The sequence below is a fragment of the Thermobia domestica genome, chromosome 3, assembly GCF_964235325.1.
Source record: "Thermobia domestica chromosome 3, izTheDome1.hap1.1, whole genome shotgun sequence".
Taxonomy (NCBI): domain Eukaryota; kingdom Metazoa; phylum Arthropoda; class Insecta; order Zygentoma; family Lepismatidae; genus Thermobia; species Thermobia domestica.
The window spans coordinates 84,307,243-84,328,540 of record NC_137456.1 but is presented as its reverse complement, the minus strand read 5'-3'; the positions used below and the strand labels follow the sequence as shown (position 1 = coordinate 84,328,540).

Genomic DNA, 21,298 nt, shown 5'->3' with positions numbered 1-21,298 from the left:
AGCTCTCCTGTTATATCCTTACAATAAAACCAAACTTTTCTTTCTCGTGTGTTTTACGAATTGCGCAGTTGCCTGTATTTCTACTTTTTGTTAAGAATACTTACCTATAGAGTATCGCAATTACTAAGATGACAACTGCCACCACGATACCGATAGTTTCGAGGACCATGTTGACTGTACTTCCTTCGATTTCTAGTCAGCACCACTCGAAATGTCAAAAGTAACACAACTTCCCTACAACACTCTCACCTCTCTTCACCACCCAAAACAAACAGAAGAGAACTCTGCTTTCGGGTTTGGTGGGTTGGGTATCGTAGGCGTCACTCGCGGGGTTGATTTTGACATGCGCGTAAGGGTACTGCGCAACGCACGTGCCAATACAAAGGCATGTACAGTACATGATTGCCAGTGCTTCTTTCGTATTAACATTACAGCGATTTTTTTTTCAATCGTGTTGAGTTCCGTGGTAGGTTGCAACCCATCAGCTGTTCATGCTATTCAGGTATTTGTCAGTGAACTTCCGAAAGTTGCGTACTCGAGAAAACGATGATTGAATTGGTTTGTTTCCTATCGATGTCCATCCAGTCAGACAGTTGAAGATCTATTTTAATTACGAAGAAGCAAGGCCAAATTGACACACTCTGGTTCCCTAAGCATGAGCGCCCGTAGCGGGAGGAAATTGCTCCCCCCCCCCCCCCCCGCTCATGAATTTTCGAAATGGATTCAGTTCTTCGAAATACATATCAAAACACATTATCTTTGCTTACTTATCCCACTACAGTATTTGATATGTTACATAATATGCATCAATAATTGTGGACCGCGGTGGCTCAGTGGTAGTGTGTTCACCTCTAGTGCATAGGGTCTTTGGTTCGATCCCAGCTCGCGCCAAGTAAACTTTGTTGTGAAACAAACACCATATGTGTGGGTTTTCTCGGGTTTCTCTCGTTTCCTCCCACTTTCTTCATTCCACCAATTCATTCATTTCTCATCATCACCGTGTCCTTTGGCTTAGCTAACATAACTATGGGACGTAAAACTTAGATTTAATTTCATATTTTCAATAATAATTGTTTTACATGATATGCATGAAGGTTTGTATATTCACGACTTCGCTTGTGTGTTAATCCTTTGCCCCCTTGGAAAAACTCCTGTTGATATTTCTGGCCCTAAGCTATACTTTTGAACTCCCTTCCAGTCCAGCCTAAAAAAGATAAAGTAATGTAATTTCAAATATAGCTAGGCTATTTTTACTTACCGAAATTGAAGTTGCGGGTTTTTTTTTTTTTTTTTTTTTTATCATCCGTTCTATTTTAGAGGAAGAAAATTTTATATTTTGATGTAGATGTTTGAATTCTGTCTTTAGGTTCAGGATATTAGAAATTAAAAAAAAAAAAAAAAAGTAATTTGTAAACTCCAGAGAAATAGATACGAATTACAGAAGCTCCTTTTTTTCTTTCATAGTAGTGGTAATGGCGTCACCCTATCTCACTTTGGACTTTGACCCCGACATTTGTGACGTCATAGGTCAAAGGTCAATGACCTTGGCCCGGAGTAAATGACCTAGGGGTACTTAGGACCACCCCCTCTAGATTTTGGGGGCGGTGGTGGCTCAGTGGTAGAGCGTTCACCTCTGGTGCTTGGGGTCCCGGGTTCGATCCCAACCCCCGCCAAGTGAACTTTGTGGTGGACAAATACTGTGTGCGTCGGTTTTCTCGGGGTTCTCCCTTTCCTCCCACTTTTTTCATTCCACCGTTTCATTCATTTATCATAATCACTGTCTCCTTTAGCCTAACCGGCATAATCGTGGGACGTAAAACTCCCAAATGAAATGAAAAGATTTCATTTCATTTTCCCCTCTAGATTTTGGCAGGAATACCTTGTCCCACCCCCTAAATTTTGGCAGGGGTACATAGGACCATCCCCCTTAAATTTTGGAAGTTGCCAAATCTAAAAATTTGGTATGGTAGCTAGGACCAGGGTATGTACCTCTATTAGTATTGGGGGTCCATCTCGTTCCCTTTTATGGATAAAAAATTGCCAAAATGTTAAATTTCGGGGGGTTTTGACCTAATTTAACCCCTTTGATGAGGTGTTATTACCCTATATAATTATATGGGCGTATAGGCCTACAGGGGTCCATTCCCTTTCATAAGATATGGGTATATTGATGCACCCATTAAATTTTTGGGAGGGGTACCTTGGCCCACCCCTTCAAGTTTGGAAATTGCCCAATTTAAACATTTTGTATAATAGTATAGGACAATAATATAGATCACTATAAATTTGGGTGGTCCACCTCGTTCCCTTTTAGGGGTACAAAATTGCCAAAATATAAACGTAAGCAATACGTTGTACCCACGTGTTTGGTTTTTGGTCCATTTTATCCCCTTTGATGAGGTCCTATTACCTTATATGGTTATATGGTCATGTGTAGGTGTCCCTTCCCTATTATAAAACATAGGAACATTGATGTACCCCTTTAATTTTTGGGAGGGGTACATTGGCCCACCCCTTAAATTTTGGAAATTGAACAATTTAAACATTTGGTATTATAGTATAGGACCATAATATAGATTATTATAAATTTGGATGGTCCACCTCGTTCACTTTTAGGGGTACAAAATTGCCAAATTTTAGTACAACGTTTGGTTTTAGGCCCATTTTATCCCCTTTGATGAGGTTCTATTACCTTATATGGTTATATGGGCGTATACACGGGTTTATTTTCTATCATAAGACATGGGCATATTAATGCACCCCTTTAAATTTTTGAGACGGGTACCTTGGCCCACCCCTTAAATTTTGGAAATTCTCCGGTTTAAGCATTTGGTATTATAGTACAGGACCTTAATATGTATCATGATAAATTCGGATGGTCCACCTCGTTCTCTTTCACGGGTAAAAGATTGTCAAAAATTAGTACCACCACGTGTTTGGTTTTGACCTAAGTTATCCACTTTGATGAGATCGTATTATCTTGTATGATTATATGGGTATGTATAGGGGCCAATTATCTTACATAAGACATAGTTATATTAGTGCACCCTTTTAAAATTTGGGAGGGGTACCTTGGCCCACCCCTTAAATTTTGCAAATTGTTTAATATAAGCATTTGGTATTATAGTATAAGACATCAATATGTGTCACTATAAATTTGGATGGTCCACCTCGTTCCCTTTCATGGGTAAAGGACTGCCAAAAATCAAATTTCGGGGGTTATTGACCCATTTTATTTCATTTGATGAGGTCTTATTACCTTATATGATTATATGGGCATGTATAGGGGTCCATCTATTTCTTAAGGTATAAATACATTGGTGCATCTGTTGAAAAAATTGAAGGAGTACATTGGCCCCCCCACCTTAAATTTTGGAAATTGCCAAATGTAAACATTTAATATAGTACTATAGGACCCTAATATGTATTAGTATAAATTTGGGTAGTCCATTTTTGTTCCCTTTTACGGATAATAAATGTTAAAAATTCAAATTTCGGAGGTTATTGACCCCTTTTGATGCGGTTTTATTACCTTATATGAACATATGAATGTGTTCAGGGGTTTATTTTCTTTTATAAGACATGAGAACATCGATGCTTTCATATTAAAATTGGATATAAGTACATTGGCTCACCCTTAAAGTTAGGAAATTGCCCAACTTGGTATAATAATATAGGTTCTTATAAATTTCGTTCCCTTTCATGGGTAAATATTACCAGAAATTAGTATGACCACGTGTTCGATTATTGACTCAATTTATTCCCTTTGATAAGGATTTAGCACGTTATATGGGTATGTACAGAGGTTTATTACCTTTATATTTTATGTTCCCTTTTAAATTTTGTTGGGGTACATAGAACCATTCCTTAAATTTGGGAATTATCAAATAACAGAATTCGGTAAACGTTTTCTAGGACCCTTTGAAAAATGTTGGTATCTCTCTTATGGCCAAATATTCAAATTTCGAAGGTAATTGACCGGCTTTATCGTTGAATGAGTGCAGGATTTATTACTTTTCTCATAAGACACAAGTGTATTTGTGTGCCAATCTTAAATTTTAGGAGCGGTACATTTCTTATTGTCATATCAATAATTGGTAGTTGTTCTTAGAATTGGGTGGTATCTCATTCTTTGAGTAAATCATTGTCAAATATTAGTATGATCACGTGGTCAGTTATTGACCTATGATGGGATTAGGAGTCCATGACATTGGTACATTGAAACTTTGTAGGATAATTTGAGAATTGTCAAAATGAAATTACGTCATTAGTTTTGATTATTCCCGTCTATGGACCAAATATAAACGTAAGCAATACGATGTACCACGTGATTGACCTTAATGAGGTGGTGTACAGGGATTCATTTCCTTTGTTGTGGTACTTCTTAAGTTTGAGTACACACTTCTAGAAAACAGTTGGTTCTGCTAAGGTAAACAATTGACGGACATTATTGACCTTATTGAACATATAATATGCTTAATTTTAAGACAGGTATATCGAGAGAGATACGTAGGACCATTCTTTAAATTTGGGAATTGTGATAAACAAAATTTTAATATAAGGCGCGAAATTTTAAACAATACTTTGAACTTTACTCACAGCTCATAGTCAAAATTCATTGGTGGTGGTTGATTTGCCCTTGAGCTTTAGAAATCTGATAGCTAACCTTATTGAATCTTATGACTCATAGTCTAAAGGCAATACATACTACAACACTGAAATTTAGTCACAAGGTGATGTAATCTGACACTGGCAAAGTTGTTGATGCAATTTGATTGGATGATCACTATATTTCGTGCAATCTGATTTGTTGATCACTATCTTTCACGCAATCTGATTGGTTGATGATTTTCAAATCTTTGCTGCATTCAGTTTTAAGTTTAACATTTATCGATTACTGTTTAAAAATTTTGGTTTCGTTCAACATTTTGCACTCACTGATAAATATGATCAAAACCGTTTATTTGTTAATCGAATAGTTAAAAACCGGATAAAGTTTGACGGTTAACCGTGAAACGTAAAATTGTTTGAAAATTTTTGGAAATTTTTATGAATTTTTTTTTCGTTTCAAAATTTTTTCCAAATTTTTGTTTAAATTCTTTTCGTTTCCAAATTTTGTTTGAAATTTTTGTTTGGAAATTTTTTCGTTTCAAAATTTTGTTTGAAACAATTTTCTTGAAATTTTTTTTTGAAATTTTTCCAAATTTTTCGTTTAAAATTTTTTTCGAATTTTTTTGTTCAAAAATTTTTGTTTGAAATTTTTGTTTGTAAACTTATTTTTGTTTGGAAAATTTTGGTATCAAATTTTTAAGTTTGTACACTCATTGATAAAGAACCGTTTCGTAACTGTTTAGAACAAACACCTCTGGCAACATTGTTTATCATGATGCAATAGTACACGTCAGAACATGGGGTTGTACTTGAAATAAAAAACACAAATCGTTGAAATGGATCATTTTATTACACTGCACTGATTAATCATATACATCCATACCAGATAAAGGATCTAGATATTGTCGACACAATGTATTTTGAACTTCTTGCACTAGTTTGTCTTTAGCATATAATTTTAATTCCAACTGAAGTCTTTTAAGGTCTATTGCAATGTTAATTGGTGGAAACTCAATGTCCATTTGATCAGAAATCAACTGTTTATCAATACAGGTATGCACCCACGAACGATGTTGACAACCATCACATCTAGATACATGCTGTACAATATGCATAATGCATTTCTGAAAATAGTACTTTTTCAGGAATATACTTGTTTTGTTGCACACTTCCACTTCATGTTTTACACACTGGAACACATTGATGAATTTGCCCCATTGCGATTGCGTTAGATACACCAAGTTGTGGGCTTCATGCAATGTACTCTTTTTAGGTAACAGTACCATCTTCTTCTCGAGGACTGTACGTAGCACAACCTTATGATTTGACTATGGTCACATTTAGCTCATCATGAAAATAATCATTCATTTGGTCGATTTGTAAACATAATATTTGCCATTCTTCAAAGTTCAGTTGTACACCAAATTGTTCTGCTTTGCCCAATCGAATCACAGGTTCAAACGTTGCAGCACAGAGAGCAATCATCACATGTTTTGTTTTAAATATATTTATTGGATAGTAGCTTGTGAAGAGGAATTCTTTATCGTTAGAAATACATATCTTTCCTGATGAAACAAACTTGCTCGAATGATTTCATGGGCTGACACGGAATTTGCTGATTTCATAGAGCTATTGCTGACGTCATTGGAAAGGAATGTGCTGACGTTTGAATTCATGATTTCCTCACAATTGCTGACGAAACCAAATTCACAGGTCCGGCTGTGTACTAAATTCAAATTGATGACTTCGACCCGAGAATCCTTTGTAGCATAAAAATACAGATCCAATGTTTAAGAAATGTAACAGTTCTTCTTGTTTTGAAGCTTCCATGGGTAAATATCTTGCTGGTAAAACGATATCCTTATCACTACGATTCTTGATCCAAACTTTGATGGAATCATTTGGCTAGCTAATATTCTATAATGTACATTCTGTTGTAAATCAGTAATCTTGGTAAATGATTTCATCACATCACGTGAGTTTAGAAACTGCAGACAAGTAGCCATGATGACGTTATGAAGAATACTAACTTGAACGATGTTGCAAAACTGACGTTGCATTATCATGTTTTGACGTGTACTATTGCATCATGATAAATAATGTTTCCAGATGCTTTTGTTCTAAATAGTTACGAAACCGTTCTTTACCAATGAGTGCACAAACTTAAAAATTTGAAACCAAAATTTTCCAAACAAAAATTTCAAACAAAAAGTTTCAAACAAAAAAATTACAAAAATTTCAAACAAAAAATTTTTTTGAACTAAAAATCTGGAAACAAAAATCAAACAATTTTTTTTTAAAAAATACAAAAATTTCAAACGAAAAATTTCAAACAAAAAAATCAATCAAAATTTTGAAAAAAAATTTTCAAACAAAAATTTGAAAAAAATTTTTCAAAAAAAGTTTTCAAACCAAAAAATTTCAACTAAAATAATTTCACGTTTCACGTTTAACCGTCAAACTTTATCCTATTTTAACTCTTCGATTAACAAATAGACGGTTTTGATCATATTTATCACTGTGTGCAAAACGAACGAAAATGTTGAAACCAAGATTTTTAAACAGTAATCAATAAGTGTTAAACAAAACTTAAAATTGAATGCAGCAAAGATTTGAAAATCATCAACCAATCAGATTGCACGAAAGACAGTGATCAACCAATTATATTGCATGAAAGATAGTGATCAATGAATGAATTGCATCAACAAAAACTTTGCCAGTGTCAGATTACATAACCTTGTGACTAAATTTCAGTGTTGTAGCATGTATTGTCTTTAGACTATGAGTCATAAGATTCAATAAGGTTAGCTATCAGATTTCTGAAAACTTAAGGTAAAATCAACCACCACCAATGATCTTAGAGTATGAGCTATGGCTAAAGTTCAAAATATTGTTTCAATTTTCACATCTCATACTAAAATTTTGTTTATCACAATTCCCAAATTTAAAGAATGGTCCTACGTACCTCTCTCGATATACCTAAGTCTTACGAGGGAACCTATCCAAGTGTAACTCTGACTTCGAGTCGAGACTATGGCCTTTGGATACCTTGTCCCAAAAGATAACATGAAAAGGAATACATCCTCGATCGCAATCGTTGCGGAGATATAAGCGTGAAAATTTAGAAATTGAGCTCCATACTATACATTACAAAGTCAGATTCCGTTTCAGATTTTTCGGAAACGGTCGAGTAAGGAAACTCAGCGAATATATATCAAATTAGTGTGGAGAGCACAGCACCTTTTGAATGAAAAAATTGCGTCCCCGGGGCACTCGCAGAGTCCCAGGCGGGGTCCAACTCAAAATTTGCAAATGGAACCGGGGGTCAAGTAGCATATTGTATGAAAGCTATTGTTAAATAAAAGAAGATAGAACAAATCTCAACGCTCTACTATAACCTGTGCAAACGGGTAACTGGTCAAAATGTCAATACAACCTACATCAGAAAATCTATGGCCACGCTTGTAAATCCGTTAAGTTGCGACAATAACAAAACAGAAAAACACGTTTCAAAGTGCAAGGTATTGAAGTAAAGCAAATTGCTGCAGAGTCTCTCACAGAGTCGCACAACGGACTTTATCCAAGTGTGATCTCGAATGACTTATGTACCATAGAATAACCATGACCATTAGATTTCGTGTCCTAGAAGAGAAAGGATACATTGTCAATCGCAATCGTCGTGGAGGGTGAGAAGGTCAAAAAGCGAAGGTATATGCTTCGCGCATCGGGACCCCAAATTCACAGATTGCACTGTGAAATTTCTATCAGGGGATTTGCTGAACGAGATGCATGATGGTAAAGACGAAAACGAGTAACCTTGAAACTGTGAAGCAACTTGGAGAGGAGTGGGGTTGGAGAAAACTGGAATAATGGGTCAGAAATAAAAATATATCGGAGGGTGCTTTTGAGAGAGAAACTCTGCAGCAATTTGCTTTACTTCAATACCTTGCACTTTGAAACGTGTTTTTCTGTTTTGTTATTGTAGCAACTTCACGGATTTAGAAGCGTGGCCATAGATTTTCTGATGTAGGTTGTATTGACATTTTGACCAGTTGCCCGTTTGCACAGGGTTATCGTAGAGAGTTGAGATTTGTTCTATCTTCTTTTATTTAACAATAGCTTTCATACAATATGCTACTTGACCCCCAGGTCCATTTGCAAATTTTGAGTTGGACCCCGCCTGGGACTCTGCGAGTGCCCCGGGGACACAATTTTTTTCATTCAAAAGGTGCTGTGCTCCCCACACTAATTTGATATGTATTCGCTGAATTTCCTTACCCGACCGTTTCCGAAAAATCTGACTCGGAATCTGTAATGATAGTATGGAGCTCTATTTCTAACTTTTCACGCTTATATCTTCGCAAGGGTTGCGATTGAGGATGTATCCCGAAGTCAGAGTTACACTTGAATAGGTTCCCTCGTTAGAATTAATCATATAATTACATGTTGTAGTTAGGTCTCAATTAGGTCAATTGTTTATCTTAGCAGAACCAACTGTTGTCTAGAAATGTGTTATTTGATAACTTCCACGAATTTTGAAAAGAAAATGAATCCCTGTACACTACCTCATTAAGGTCAATCACATGGTACATCGTGTTGCTTACGTTTATATTTGGCCCATAGGCGGAAATAATCAAAACCAATGACGTAATTTCATTTTTCACAATTCTCAAATTATCCTACAAAGTTTAAATGTACCAATGTCCTGGACTCCTAATCCGATCATAAGTCAATAACAGATCACGTGACCATGCTCATATTTGATAATGATTTACCCAAAGAATGAGATACCACCCAATTCTAAGAACAATTACCAATTATTAGTTTAACAATAAGAAATGTACCCCTCCCAAAATTTAAGATTGGCACACAAATACACCTGTGTCTTACGAAAAAGTAATAAATCCTGTACTCATTCAATAATAAGGCCGTATCAAAAAAGATAAAATAGGTCAATAACCTTTAAAATTTGAATATTTGGGCATAAGAGGGACACCAACACTTACAATGGATCCTAGAAAACGTTTACAGAATTTTGTTATTTGATAATTCCCAAATTTAAAAGGGAACATAAACATATAAAGGTAATAAACCTCTGTACATACCCATATAATGTGGTAAATCCTTATCAAAGTGGGTAAATAACCTCCTAAATTTGATTTTTGGTAGTTCTTTACCCATGAAAGGGAACGAGGTGGACCATCCAAATTTATAGTGGTACCAAATTTCACAAAATTAAATCCCCACGTTAAGCGGGTTTGCATATCCAGGCTCCTAACTATGAAAACATTTACGCTCAGTCCAACCTCAATCATTTCACGAATTCAACCTGTTTTACGTATGTTATTAGGACATAATATCGATTGTGATTTATTCTAAAAACACTTTTATACATTGCAAGAGCTGTAACGTCCAAATATTTACTGAGAACTCATAGTCGTATCGGAATAAACAAAAGCGAGTATGGAACAGTAAACTGATTTCACAAAAGGAAAAAGAATATGGGCAAAAGGCCTGCAAAACGGTCAAGTGGTTTGGGTCGATACACTATCAATCACATGGTTGTGAGTTCAAACCCTGTAGCAAGTTGTTTCTTTTTTTAAGTGTCTTCCTATTTTCACCCGGAGGCTGAAAATATTTCTTTGAGTAACTCATTGAAAACTTCTTTTGTTTCAAATTCAATTAGAACGGAACATTATATGAATTGCGAATCTTAAATCCATAGCTAAAAAAAAAAAATGAAGTATACTCTCTACTCCATTATCCTCTGATTTGTAACGAAAAACTATTTATAAACAGTGGTGACTTCAGAAAATTATTTTCGGGGGGAATTTCAATATGCGGGTGGAGGGCAAACATTGGTAGTCCACATTGAGCGCGATCGAATATATAGTCCTGAAGGCGGAAATTTCTTAGCTCGAGAGGGGTCTCAAATTCTCCCTCAGATCACGTCCTGAAAACATCATTGCTTAAAAGCTTTTCGTAACAAATATAATATTACACTTGTTTCTCGTTCTACATTTAGAATTGGTAAAATCATAACTTATAGAGGATTATAATAAAAGCATAAAAATTACAATACCGATCATGTATAAATTATCCTGTAAGTTACCAACTTTGGGTCAGATTAAAACTCAAATATTTGTTTTCGGATTGCACTTAGAATTAAGTCCTCTCTATATAATCCTGATTGGAAAGCCATGTTTAACACTAATCAATTAATCAATATTTATACTAATATTTTTTTTATTTTACTCGTTTTACTATTCAGTATTATATACACTTCATTTCCAAAATCAAAATCTCGAAAATGTATATTGTACGAGTGCAGACTCGCAAATAAATGATTATTTCTCATATATATTGGTCTCTATTCGAAATTCTATTTAATCGAATCCGACAGGAACACAGACAGAAACATCGAGAACAGGTGAAAAAAGAGAGAGAAAAAGACGTTGTACCCGGCGGGGACTCGAAGTAAGTTCGAATGGTTCTTTACAAGCCGAACGCCTTAGACCACTCAGCTATGGTAACAACTAGTGATTGTAGCAAAGGCTTCAAGTAGTAGTTCTTATTACAGAATAACATTTTTCTATTGCCTAAAATTTAAACCTAATTTACTTTGATATAATGTGTCTATTAATTTGTTACATGAACACGTTTTCGTTACTTTGATGAATGATGTATGTTGTTGATATAGATTCTAATACACATTCTTTCGTAAATATTGTAGTAAGTATGAGGGTTATTTATGATCTTTCATGGAAATTGACTGGCGCATGCGCAGTACACAGACAGTTCAATTGGAAGGCGAGGAAGGAAACGCTAACAGACTGTTAGAATGTTTCATCGCTATGAAGTATAAAGAATAGCTAAAATGTATTTTACGCTTGTCATTGCGTAAAGAATCACCAGGTTAATGTTTGTCCAAGTTCTCACTAATCAACTGGACTCATGAAAAATAATTAATATTGTCATTACTGCACAATATGAAGAATAAAGAACATATATTACACCAAATTGTTCTCGAATTCGAACTTAGCTAAGGAAAAGACAATAAACAAAATGTGATTTATTCATTAGAATTGAGATAATTCAATGAAACTAGAAATTACACAATCAAAAGGAAAAATATCGTTAAAAAGACAATAATACTTTTTTCCGAGATGTGAAATAAAGTTATTAATTAACTGAAATGAAAGTAATATTTGGCATGATATAGAGTAAGGAAAAAAAGTAAATGTTTTCTTAGAAACGTTCAAAGTAAATTCACAAATACTTTTTGAAGATATACTACTCTTCCTTTACGTTTTAACGAACTAATAAGTAAACAAGCAAAGGAAAAGAATGAAGAACGAAAGTATTGCTCTTGAAAAAAAAAATATAATAAATAAATGAAACTTAAATAAATGTTTACACAAAAATAACACACTAGTACTTCGTGTAGTCACCTCCAGAGTCAGTAACTTCTTGAAGTCTGGAGGGGATACTAGATACAAGTCTCGAGCAATACGACGGTGTGTCACGAAAATGTTGCCACAGTTCCATAACATGATTTTGAAGAAACGTTTGGTCTCTGTCTTCACGTCTCTCTTCCCATTCTTGCACCATGTAGGCCCACAGATGTTCATTTGGGTTCAAATCTGGGGATAGAGGGGGCCACTCAATACAAATTAACTCTGGATGTTCATTTAGCCACTCTCGTGTTTGCCGGGAAGTGTGAACAGCACTGTTGTTATGCATAAATATATATTCTTCCTGTTCGGGGAAGTTTCTTTCTAAGGACGGTAACAACGTATTTTCGAGAATATTAATGTAAACACTGCTGTTCATTCTTTCAGGTACCGCAACTAAATCTCCAGGACCAGCAGCCGTCATGTATCCCCAAAAGTGTGCTGATATTCGTCCTGAACAAGATGTTCTGATAATATTTTGTTCAGCATACCTGGTTCCGCGCGGTCTATACAATATAACTCTGCCTTGTTGGTTAGACTTGAAAACCTTCTCGTCGGTCCAGATGACTAAGTCCCAATATGACTGAGGTTGGGTTATGTTATTCTGTGCCCATTCCATTCGTCTGGCCTTGTGAGTTTCAGTCAGGAGAGTCTTCCTAGCGGGTCTTGAACAGTGTAGACCAGCCCCAATAATCTTCTTCTTATTGTTTCGTGAGAACAATTATATTCTCTGGCTTTGTCCAAGAGGACTGGCGTGTGGCATAGAGGTCTGTTGAATACTTCTGTAACTAAAGATTGATCTTGAGCTGAAGTTGTCACTTTTGGCCTTCCACTTCTTGACCGAGACCTGAACCATTCACCACCTTCTTCATGTCGCTGAACCCATTTCTTCACCGTTTTCTTGTCACATCCCAGATCTCTAGCAATCTGAGGCACAGTTTGTCCCATTTTTGCTCGGCCTATGATTTCTCCTCTCAGAGCAACAGACAGTTCTCCACAGCCTTTAGAGCGAGGCATTTTGAGAACCTGTTAGAAATTTGCGTTCTGGCGTGTATGACAAATGTCGGTAAAGTGCATCTTTCTGTTTCTACTGCGCATGCACCAGTCAATTTTCATGAAAGATCATAAATAATCCTGACAATTGCTGTAATATTTATGAACGAATACGTAATAGAACCTATATTAACATCATTCGTCAAAGTAAAGAATACCGTAAACATAAAACAATTTCAACAGACTATTAATCAGGGCAGAATAGGCTTAAACTTCAGAGAATACAAAATAAATTTCATACTGTAACAAAAGATTGAACATGAAACACGCTTACTATATTTTCAACTTGTCACATTAGCCGAGTGGACTAAGGCATTCGGTTAGAGATTCTGAAGCATCATTCAAGAGTAGTTCGAATCCCACCACAGTACAATTTGATTTTCTCTCTTCTTGACGTTTCTGTTTGTGATCCTACCGGATTCTATTAAATATAATTTCGTAATACACTAAAATATACGTAATATTTGAAGTTCTTAACCTCCCATTTTTACATTTTCAAGCTCAGTTGAGAAGAAAGAGGGAAAATGAAAGTACAAAGATTTACAATAATTACTTAGCATCTATTGTCATTGTAATTGTGGATATTTTATTTATGAAAATGTATAACTAACTAAAAATATATTTAGTAGGTCACATGTCTCCATTTTTCGATTCTAACTTGAAAGTTACAGTTTAGGCGGTGACATATCGAAGACCCAGGGGGTTGAGGGGGTTGTAACCCCTCCCATTGAAACTTTTATATTCTATTGAAATAAAAAGTGTTTCAGTTTATAATCTTGGAAAAGCAACAATCACTGTATGTAGAGGACGGTTTATTTATACTACGATTTATCACTTCCAAATGTGTAGAAGATGTGACTGGATATTGTGTATAATTATTCAAGAAATATAAGACAACGAAGGGACTTCGTAAATCCTTCACGCCACCCCAGGAGGAGGAAGTGCGTCCCGCCGTCCCTCGGTTGGGAACTACTGCTTGCGAGAGAAACATTGAAACAGTGTGTAAGCGTTTCATTCCTCGCCTTCCAATTGAACTGTCTGTGTACTGCGCATGCGCCAGTCAATTTCCATAAAAGATCATAAATAACCCTGATACTTTCTATAATATTTACGAAAGAATGTGTAATAGAATCTATATCAACAACATACATCATTCATCAAAGTAACGAAAACGTTCATGAAACAAATTAATAGATATATTATATCAAAGTAAATTAGGTTTAAATTTTAGGCAATAGAAAATGTTATTCTGTAATAAAAACTACTACTCGAAGCCTTTGCTACAATCACTAGTTGTTACCATAGCCGAGTGGTCTAAGGCGTTCGGCTTGTAAAGAACCATTCGAACTTACTTCGAGTCCCCGCCGGGTACAACGTCTTCTCTCTATCTTTTTTCACCTGTTCTCGATGTTTCTGTCTGTGTTCCTGTCGGATTCGATTAAATAGAATTTCGAATAGAGACCAATATATATGATAAATAATCATTTATTTATGAGTCTGCACTCGTACAATATACATTTTCGAGATTTTGATTTTGGAAATGAAGTGTATATAATACTGAATAGCAAAACGAGTAAAATAAAAAAAATATTAGTATAAATATTGATTAATTGATTAGTGTTAAACATGGCTTTCCAATCAGGATTATATAGAGAGGACTTAATTCTAAGTGCAATCCGAAAACAAATATTTGAGTTTTAATCTGACCCAAAGTTGGTAACTTACAGGATAATTTATACATGATCGGTATTGTAATTTTTATGCTTTTATTATAATCCTCTATAAGTTATGATTTTACCAATTCTAAATGTAGAACGAGAAACAAGTGTAATATTATATTTGTTACGAAAAGCTTTTAAGCAATGATGTTTTCAGGACGTGATCTGAGGGAGAATTTGAGACCCCTCTCGAGCTAAGAAATTTCCGCCTTCAGGACTATATATTCGATCGCGCTCAATGTGGACTACCAATGTTTGCCCTCCACCCGCATATTGAAATTTTCCCCGAAAATAATTTTCTGAAGTCACCACTGTTTATAAATAGTTTTTCGTTACAAATCAGAGGATAATGGAGTAGTGAGTATACTTCTTCTTTTTTTTTTTTTTAGCTATGGATTTAAGATTCGCAATTCATATAATGTTCCGTTTTAATCAAATTTGAAACAAAAGAAGTTTTCAATGAGTTACTCAAAGAAATATTTTCAGCCTCCGGGTGAAAATAGGAAGACACTTAAAAAAAGAAACAACTTGCTACAGGGTTTGAACTCACAACCATGTGATTGATAGTGTATCGACCCAAACCACTTGACCGTTTTGTATGCCTTTGCACAGCTTCTTTTGCCTTCTGTTATAGCAGTTTACTGTTCCATACTCGCTTTTGTTTATTCCGATAGGACTATGAGTTCTCAGTAAATATTTGGACGTTACAGCTCTTGCAATGTATAAAAGTGTTTTTAGAATAAATCACAATCGATATTATGTCCTAATAACATACGTAAAACAGGTTGAATTCGTGAAATGATTGAGGTTGGACTGAGCGTAAATGTTTTCATAGTTAGGAGCCTGGATATGCTAACCCGCTTAACGTGGGGATTTAATTTTGTGAAATTTGGTACATATTGAAGTCCTGTACTATGATACCAAATGCTTATATTAAACAATTTCTAAAATTGAGTGGATGAGCCAAGGCACCCCTCCCAAATTTTTAAAGGGGTGCATCAATGTACCCATGTCTTATGATAGGAAATTAACCCCCTATACATGACTATATAACTATATAAGGTAACAGGACCTCATCAAAAGGGATGAATTGGGCCAAAAACCAAACACGTGGTACAACATATTGCTTATGTTTATATTTTGACATTTTTTTACCCATGAAAGTTAACAAGGTGGACCACCCAAATTTATCCTGATACATGTTGAGGCCCTATACTGATACCAAATGCTTAAATTGGAAAATTTCCAAATTTGAAGGGGTGGGTCAATGTACCCCTCCCAAAACTTTAAAGGGGTGCACCACCTATGTCGTACGATAGGGAATGGACCGCTATACATGGCCATATAACCACATAAGTTAATAGGACCCCATCAAAGGGAATAAATTGGGCCTAAAACCAAACACGTGGTACAACGTATTGCTTACGTTTATATTTTGGCAATTTTTACCCATGAAAGGGAAAGAGGTAGACCACCCAAATTTATCATAATACATATTGGGGTCCAGTACGATGATACCAAACGTTTAAATTGGGCAATTTCCAAAATTTAGGGGGTGATCAAGGTACCCCTCCCAAAAATTTAAGGGGGTGCATTAATATACCCATGTCTTATGAAAGGGAATGGAGCTCTGTACACACCCATATAACCATATAAGGTAATAACACCTCATGAAAGGGGATAAATTAGGTCAAAACCCTCCGAAATTTGACTTTTTGGCAATGTTTTACCCATAAAAGGGAACGAGATAGACCCCCAATACTAATAGAGGTTCATACTATAGTCCTAGGCTACCACACCCAATTTTTAAATTTGGCAATTTCCAAAATTTAATGAGGGTGGTCCTATGTACCCGTGCCAAATTTTATGGCGTGGGCTATGGTACCTCTGCCAAAATTTAGAGGGGGTGGTCCTAGGTATCCCTAGTTCATTGACTCCGGGCCAAGGTCATTGGCCTTTGACCTATGACGACACTAAAATTTTGCTGACTCGGCGAGATATACGGGGGCAACTACTACTATAGTCAAATCTTTCAATTAAAATATACCAGCCCTGAGCTGCATACCACCCGTCTCCACTTTACTCGGGCTTGGCGCTAATCCAGGCCTGCGAAGAAGCAAACTCCAGTATGGTGATAGGCGTCAGTTCCACCGGGGACGTACGGTTTCTCCCCCTCCCCCCATCGAATATTTCAAGTAACTTAGATCAACTATGACCCAAAATAGGCTCAACCATGTAGCAGATTTTTACATTCGCAAAACAAATTAGACAAAGTGCATATTTGATTTGATTTGATGTATTTACTCCATGAAACCACACATAGTATTTGGAGGGTTCAGTACAGTACACAAGATGACGCATATAAAAAGGAATACATGATACTTAATGCGAAGAAAATCATCGAAACTTTTACATTTAAAAAAAATATATTTAAAAGTTTACATTAACAAAAATAGTATTAAGTGACGGAAAAGCAAAAGAAAAACTAATAGGAGATTAAAAATTTTCAAAATTTACCAGGATTTGCCAAAAAAAAAAGAAAAAACCTAATTTGTCCGTTTCTGATATTTTTTAATCTTGCAGAAACTCATTTATGGAATAGTACCCGTTTTGTATTAAGTATTTTTTTTTTTTTTTTTTTTTAGCTTTTTCTTAAACAGCTTGTAATTGCTTTCAAGTTTCATTTCATTTGGTAATTTATTGTAGATAGTGTTACCCATATGTCTGGGTCCGTGGAATATGAAAAAAGTAGTACAAAAGTTTGTTTCCAATGTTGAAAAAAGGCAGTTTTTGGACTTACGAAGATGAAGTTGGAGTAAACTGTAAAATAACAAACTGTAATTGTTTAGATAGCGAGCAGCAAAGCGAGCTTAGTTTAGCTAAAATAAATAAATAAATAAATAAACGCAATTCTGAAGTATTTTTTTAAACTATACATTATTGAGCCTCATTTACATTAGTTGTAGGTTTGTTGGCCTAAAACTTGTTTCCAAAACTTTATTGTCTCTGAGTATTCACTTTACATTACTTTTTATTATGATATTATTTTGTTTTTGACATACTCTTGGTATCATTTCAGTTTAACAAAAATTGCAAAACAAGGTTGAATTTTAATGGTTAAGGAACAAACTGTAAAATGATTTTTTTCTTTTTTGAGTACCACATTTGCATAAAAAAGAGAAAGAAAAGAAAAACTACACTATCAAGGGTTAAAAATAAAACACAATTTTTACAAAGTTTTTCTTTGCTTTTGAAGTCAAAAATGCAATGTACGAAGACTATTTTTTTTTTAAATTTTATACCGCAGTTCCCCGGTAGTCTGTTCCCCCCAAAGTTTATGTGCTGCTGACGCCAATGAGTACGGTGATCAGATAGAGACATCATGTTGTGATGACCACACGTTAACCACCTAAGAATTATAAAATGAATTCTTTTATTTATATTTCTATCTTCGTGTAACGACGAATTAATTGACTGGAGTCCACTCAATTAATTGACTGGAGTTTAGCATCCCCACTGGCGTCTGTGGCATGTAATTTTTTTTTTTGGGGGGGGGACATCGAAGAAAGTTATTTAAATGGTACTACTTAACCCAACCTGTTTATTATCTTCGATTCCATTTGTTACCTTTCTGCTTACCTTCACAGACTTCCTGAGTTATAACATGAAGTTTTATAATCGTTTCACAGCCTGAATATTATATTTTAAATAAATATAATAATTATTATTTATATGTTTATCTGTCGTTAGTAAATAAATTAAAGTAGAATAAAATGTTGAATATTTTGTACTTCATAATATTGGGGGAACACGTCCCCCTCGTCCTTCCCCCGCCAGAGACGCTCGTGAGCATCCTTTTCCGACATTAAAGCTATATGCGACAGAACCTTACTGCCTAAAGAAGAATGTGAACCCCTACTCTTGCAAGTAAGAACTCACACTAAAGATGGAACCAGTTGCATCGTTTCCGATTTTAATTGGGACGGGGAAGCAAGAATCTTCAGACATACCGGTAAGTAATTCCGTGTTTTATTAGTGTACTAACTGAGATGCTTGTTCTTCGCACAGAAAGAATAATATTTATGCAATTCGAAAATAAGGAAATTAGCAAAATAAGTAATGAAGAGAATCGCTTTTGACGTTGCTGTCCGTGCTATTCCCAGGCCAACTAACATACGGGAAGAATAAGATTTATGAAATGTCAAAAAGAAAGAAAGAAGTGAAATAAAATAACTACAAAAAGAAAGAAAGAAAGGCAATAAGTGAAATAACTAAGAGCAAAGCCTCTGTCAATTCCCGGGCCAGCTGACATGCACTTTCTTGCCTAAACGTGAGTTTAAACATAAATAACGAAGAATAACGCCTTCGGCGTTGCCGTTTCTAACCATTTCCAGGTCAGCTTGACATGCACTGGTATAATCACGTTCTTGAAGGTAGGAATGCACACGAGACAAGACTTATGGCTGTCTCGTCTCGAAAATATGCTGTAAAAATGATGTCTCGACACGAAAAATGTATATTTCTCTATTGGAAGAGAAGTGTCTCGACTCGAATTTTGTCAGGAAAATCCTGTCTCGAATCGTGTCGTGCGCATCCCTACTTGAAAGTTACAAATAATGAAGAAATGAGTGAATGAAATAACGGAGAATAGGTCTAATGTCTGTGGCGTTGCCCCTGTGCATGGTTCCTAGACCAGCCGTTTTTGCCTGAATTTGAATTTAAATGTCTACGAGACTGCCACGAATCAGTTTGACGTCACCAAAAACTATGGATTCGACCAGTGGTCGAAGTGACACGTTATGCGATGGTATGTCATACCGCCTCTGGTTTTTCAGTGACAAAGATATACCGTCTATGCTTTTTTTAGTGTCAGTGGAAAATGGATACTAATATACCTTTAATAAATCTACGGTAATTGACGAATAGCTTTGCACTTCAAAGGTTTTATTTCTTATGTAGAAATAATTTCTAAATTGCCAACACCTACATTTTTCTTATATTTTCCCTATTTTCTTTTTTTTTTATGAGGAGTCTAGAAACAAGTTCACCCCTTGCTCCTACACAAGAACTCGTATTGGTTGTGTTGGTTGCAGATAAGGGCCAAATAAACAGAAAAGCATGAGTCATGGGCCCAATCCAAACAAAAGAAATGTATTGAAGCAACTCTTTTAAACTGAAATCGGAAAGTACTGTTATGAGTTCGTCAGTATTTTCTTTTTGCCTACAATGATAAACAAATATTTAATACATAATTGAATCTTGCATTTACGAGAAAAAAGTAAAGTTTGTGCAATCAAAAAAATATTGTTTTGCTTAAGTGTTCGGTTATTGTGTGGTGTGACAAGATGATCAAATTGATGGAGCTTATATACTTTCATTAAAACGTATTTCTTGTGTCTTTCTAATAACTGGATAACATTGTGAATGCGTGTGCGGTGATTACTTGTGTGTGTGAATGTATTCCCAATATCCGTAACGTTCTTTGTGGCGATTGCATTTCTTCTATTTCAATCTGATATTTTTAGTAATATAAAGTTAAATATTTTTTCAATACGGATAAGTTTTTCGAAAAAAATAAAAAGAAAAAACAGACGAAGACAGTAAGGCCGCGCCTCCATCGGACCCGAATCCTGCTGAAATTGTTCGTGCAAATTCGTGCGAATGGTGCAAGGATGTTATAAAATTGAGGATCTGACCATACGTATCTTCATCATATGAACTCAATGAAGCCAAAAAACAACCGAGCATCATCTGAGCCGGAACGTCTGATTGGCTACTCTCGTTTCCACCATGATTGTTGACTCGAAACATTGCGATCTTAGTGACGCGAAGTGAGCAGAGTAGATGTGGCGAAGCAGTGACGTACGTATAGCTTCACGATTTTGTTGTATGAGCAGATCCTCTATTTTATAACATCCTTGGAATGGAGAGTCGTCTGGAGAGGAATTAAGCGCTACGTGAGAGAAAAATGTTTGTTTTCCGTGAAAGCAGACGACGTTGCGAGGGGCGGAGCTAAAAAAAATAATAAAATAAAAATAAAGATTGAAATAGATGTTGATGCTTTAATAAATTGCATTTTTGATAAAGTTCCATTGTGGAACCAAGCTCATCCAGATTCACACAAACGACACGTCATGAACAAATTATGGGCAGATGTAAGCAAGGGACTTGGAAGGTGTGAATATTTTTCTTTGTTTTGTTTTTAAAATATGAAGATTTAATTAACACACGAACCGCAACTTTTTATTCAATTTATATTTCCTTTTTCTTCCTGTGAAATAATGATTTTACGAATACATGTATTTATCATCAAATATGTTTGAAATAGCAAAAACGGGATTCTTTACTAATTGAGAAAATTTTCCTAGAAAGTAGGTTGATGCTGTAATCTCTAATTTTATTTAGTTAATTTATTTTAAAATGAAAATAGTAGCAGTTACAACGGAAGCATAATAATAACGG

The 21,298-nt window shown here is 35.3% G+C and overlaps 1 protein-coding gene across 1 annotated transcript in view; it reads right to left on the bottom strand.

Annotated features, from left to right (window-relative positions):
- Positions 1 to 295, bottom strand: part of LOC145680563 (cytochrome P450 3A16-like) — a 148,715-nt gene extending 148,420 nt beyond the window's left edge. The window contains exon 1 of the mRNA XM_081751198.1: positions 105 to 295. Within this exon, the coding sequence (XP_081607324.1) occupies positions 105 to 169 (65 nt within the window). The 5' untranslated portion in view covers positions 170 to 295. The remainder of the gene's footprint in view (positions 1 to 104) is intronic.
- Positions 296 to 21,298: the final 21,003 nt, after the last annotated feature.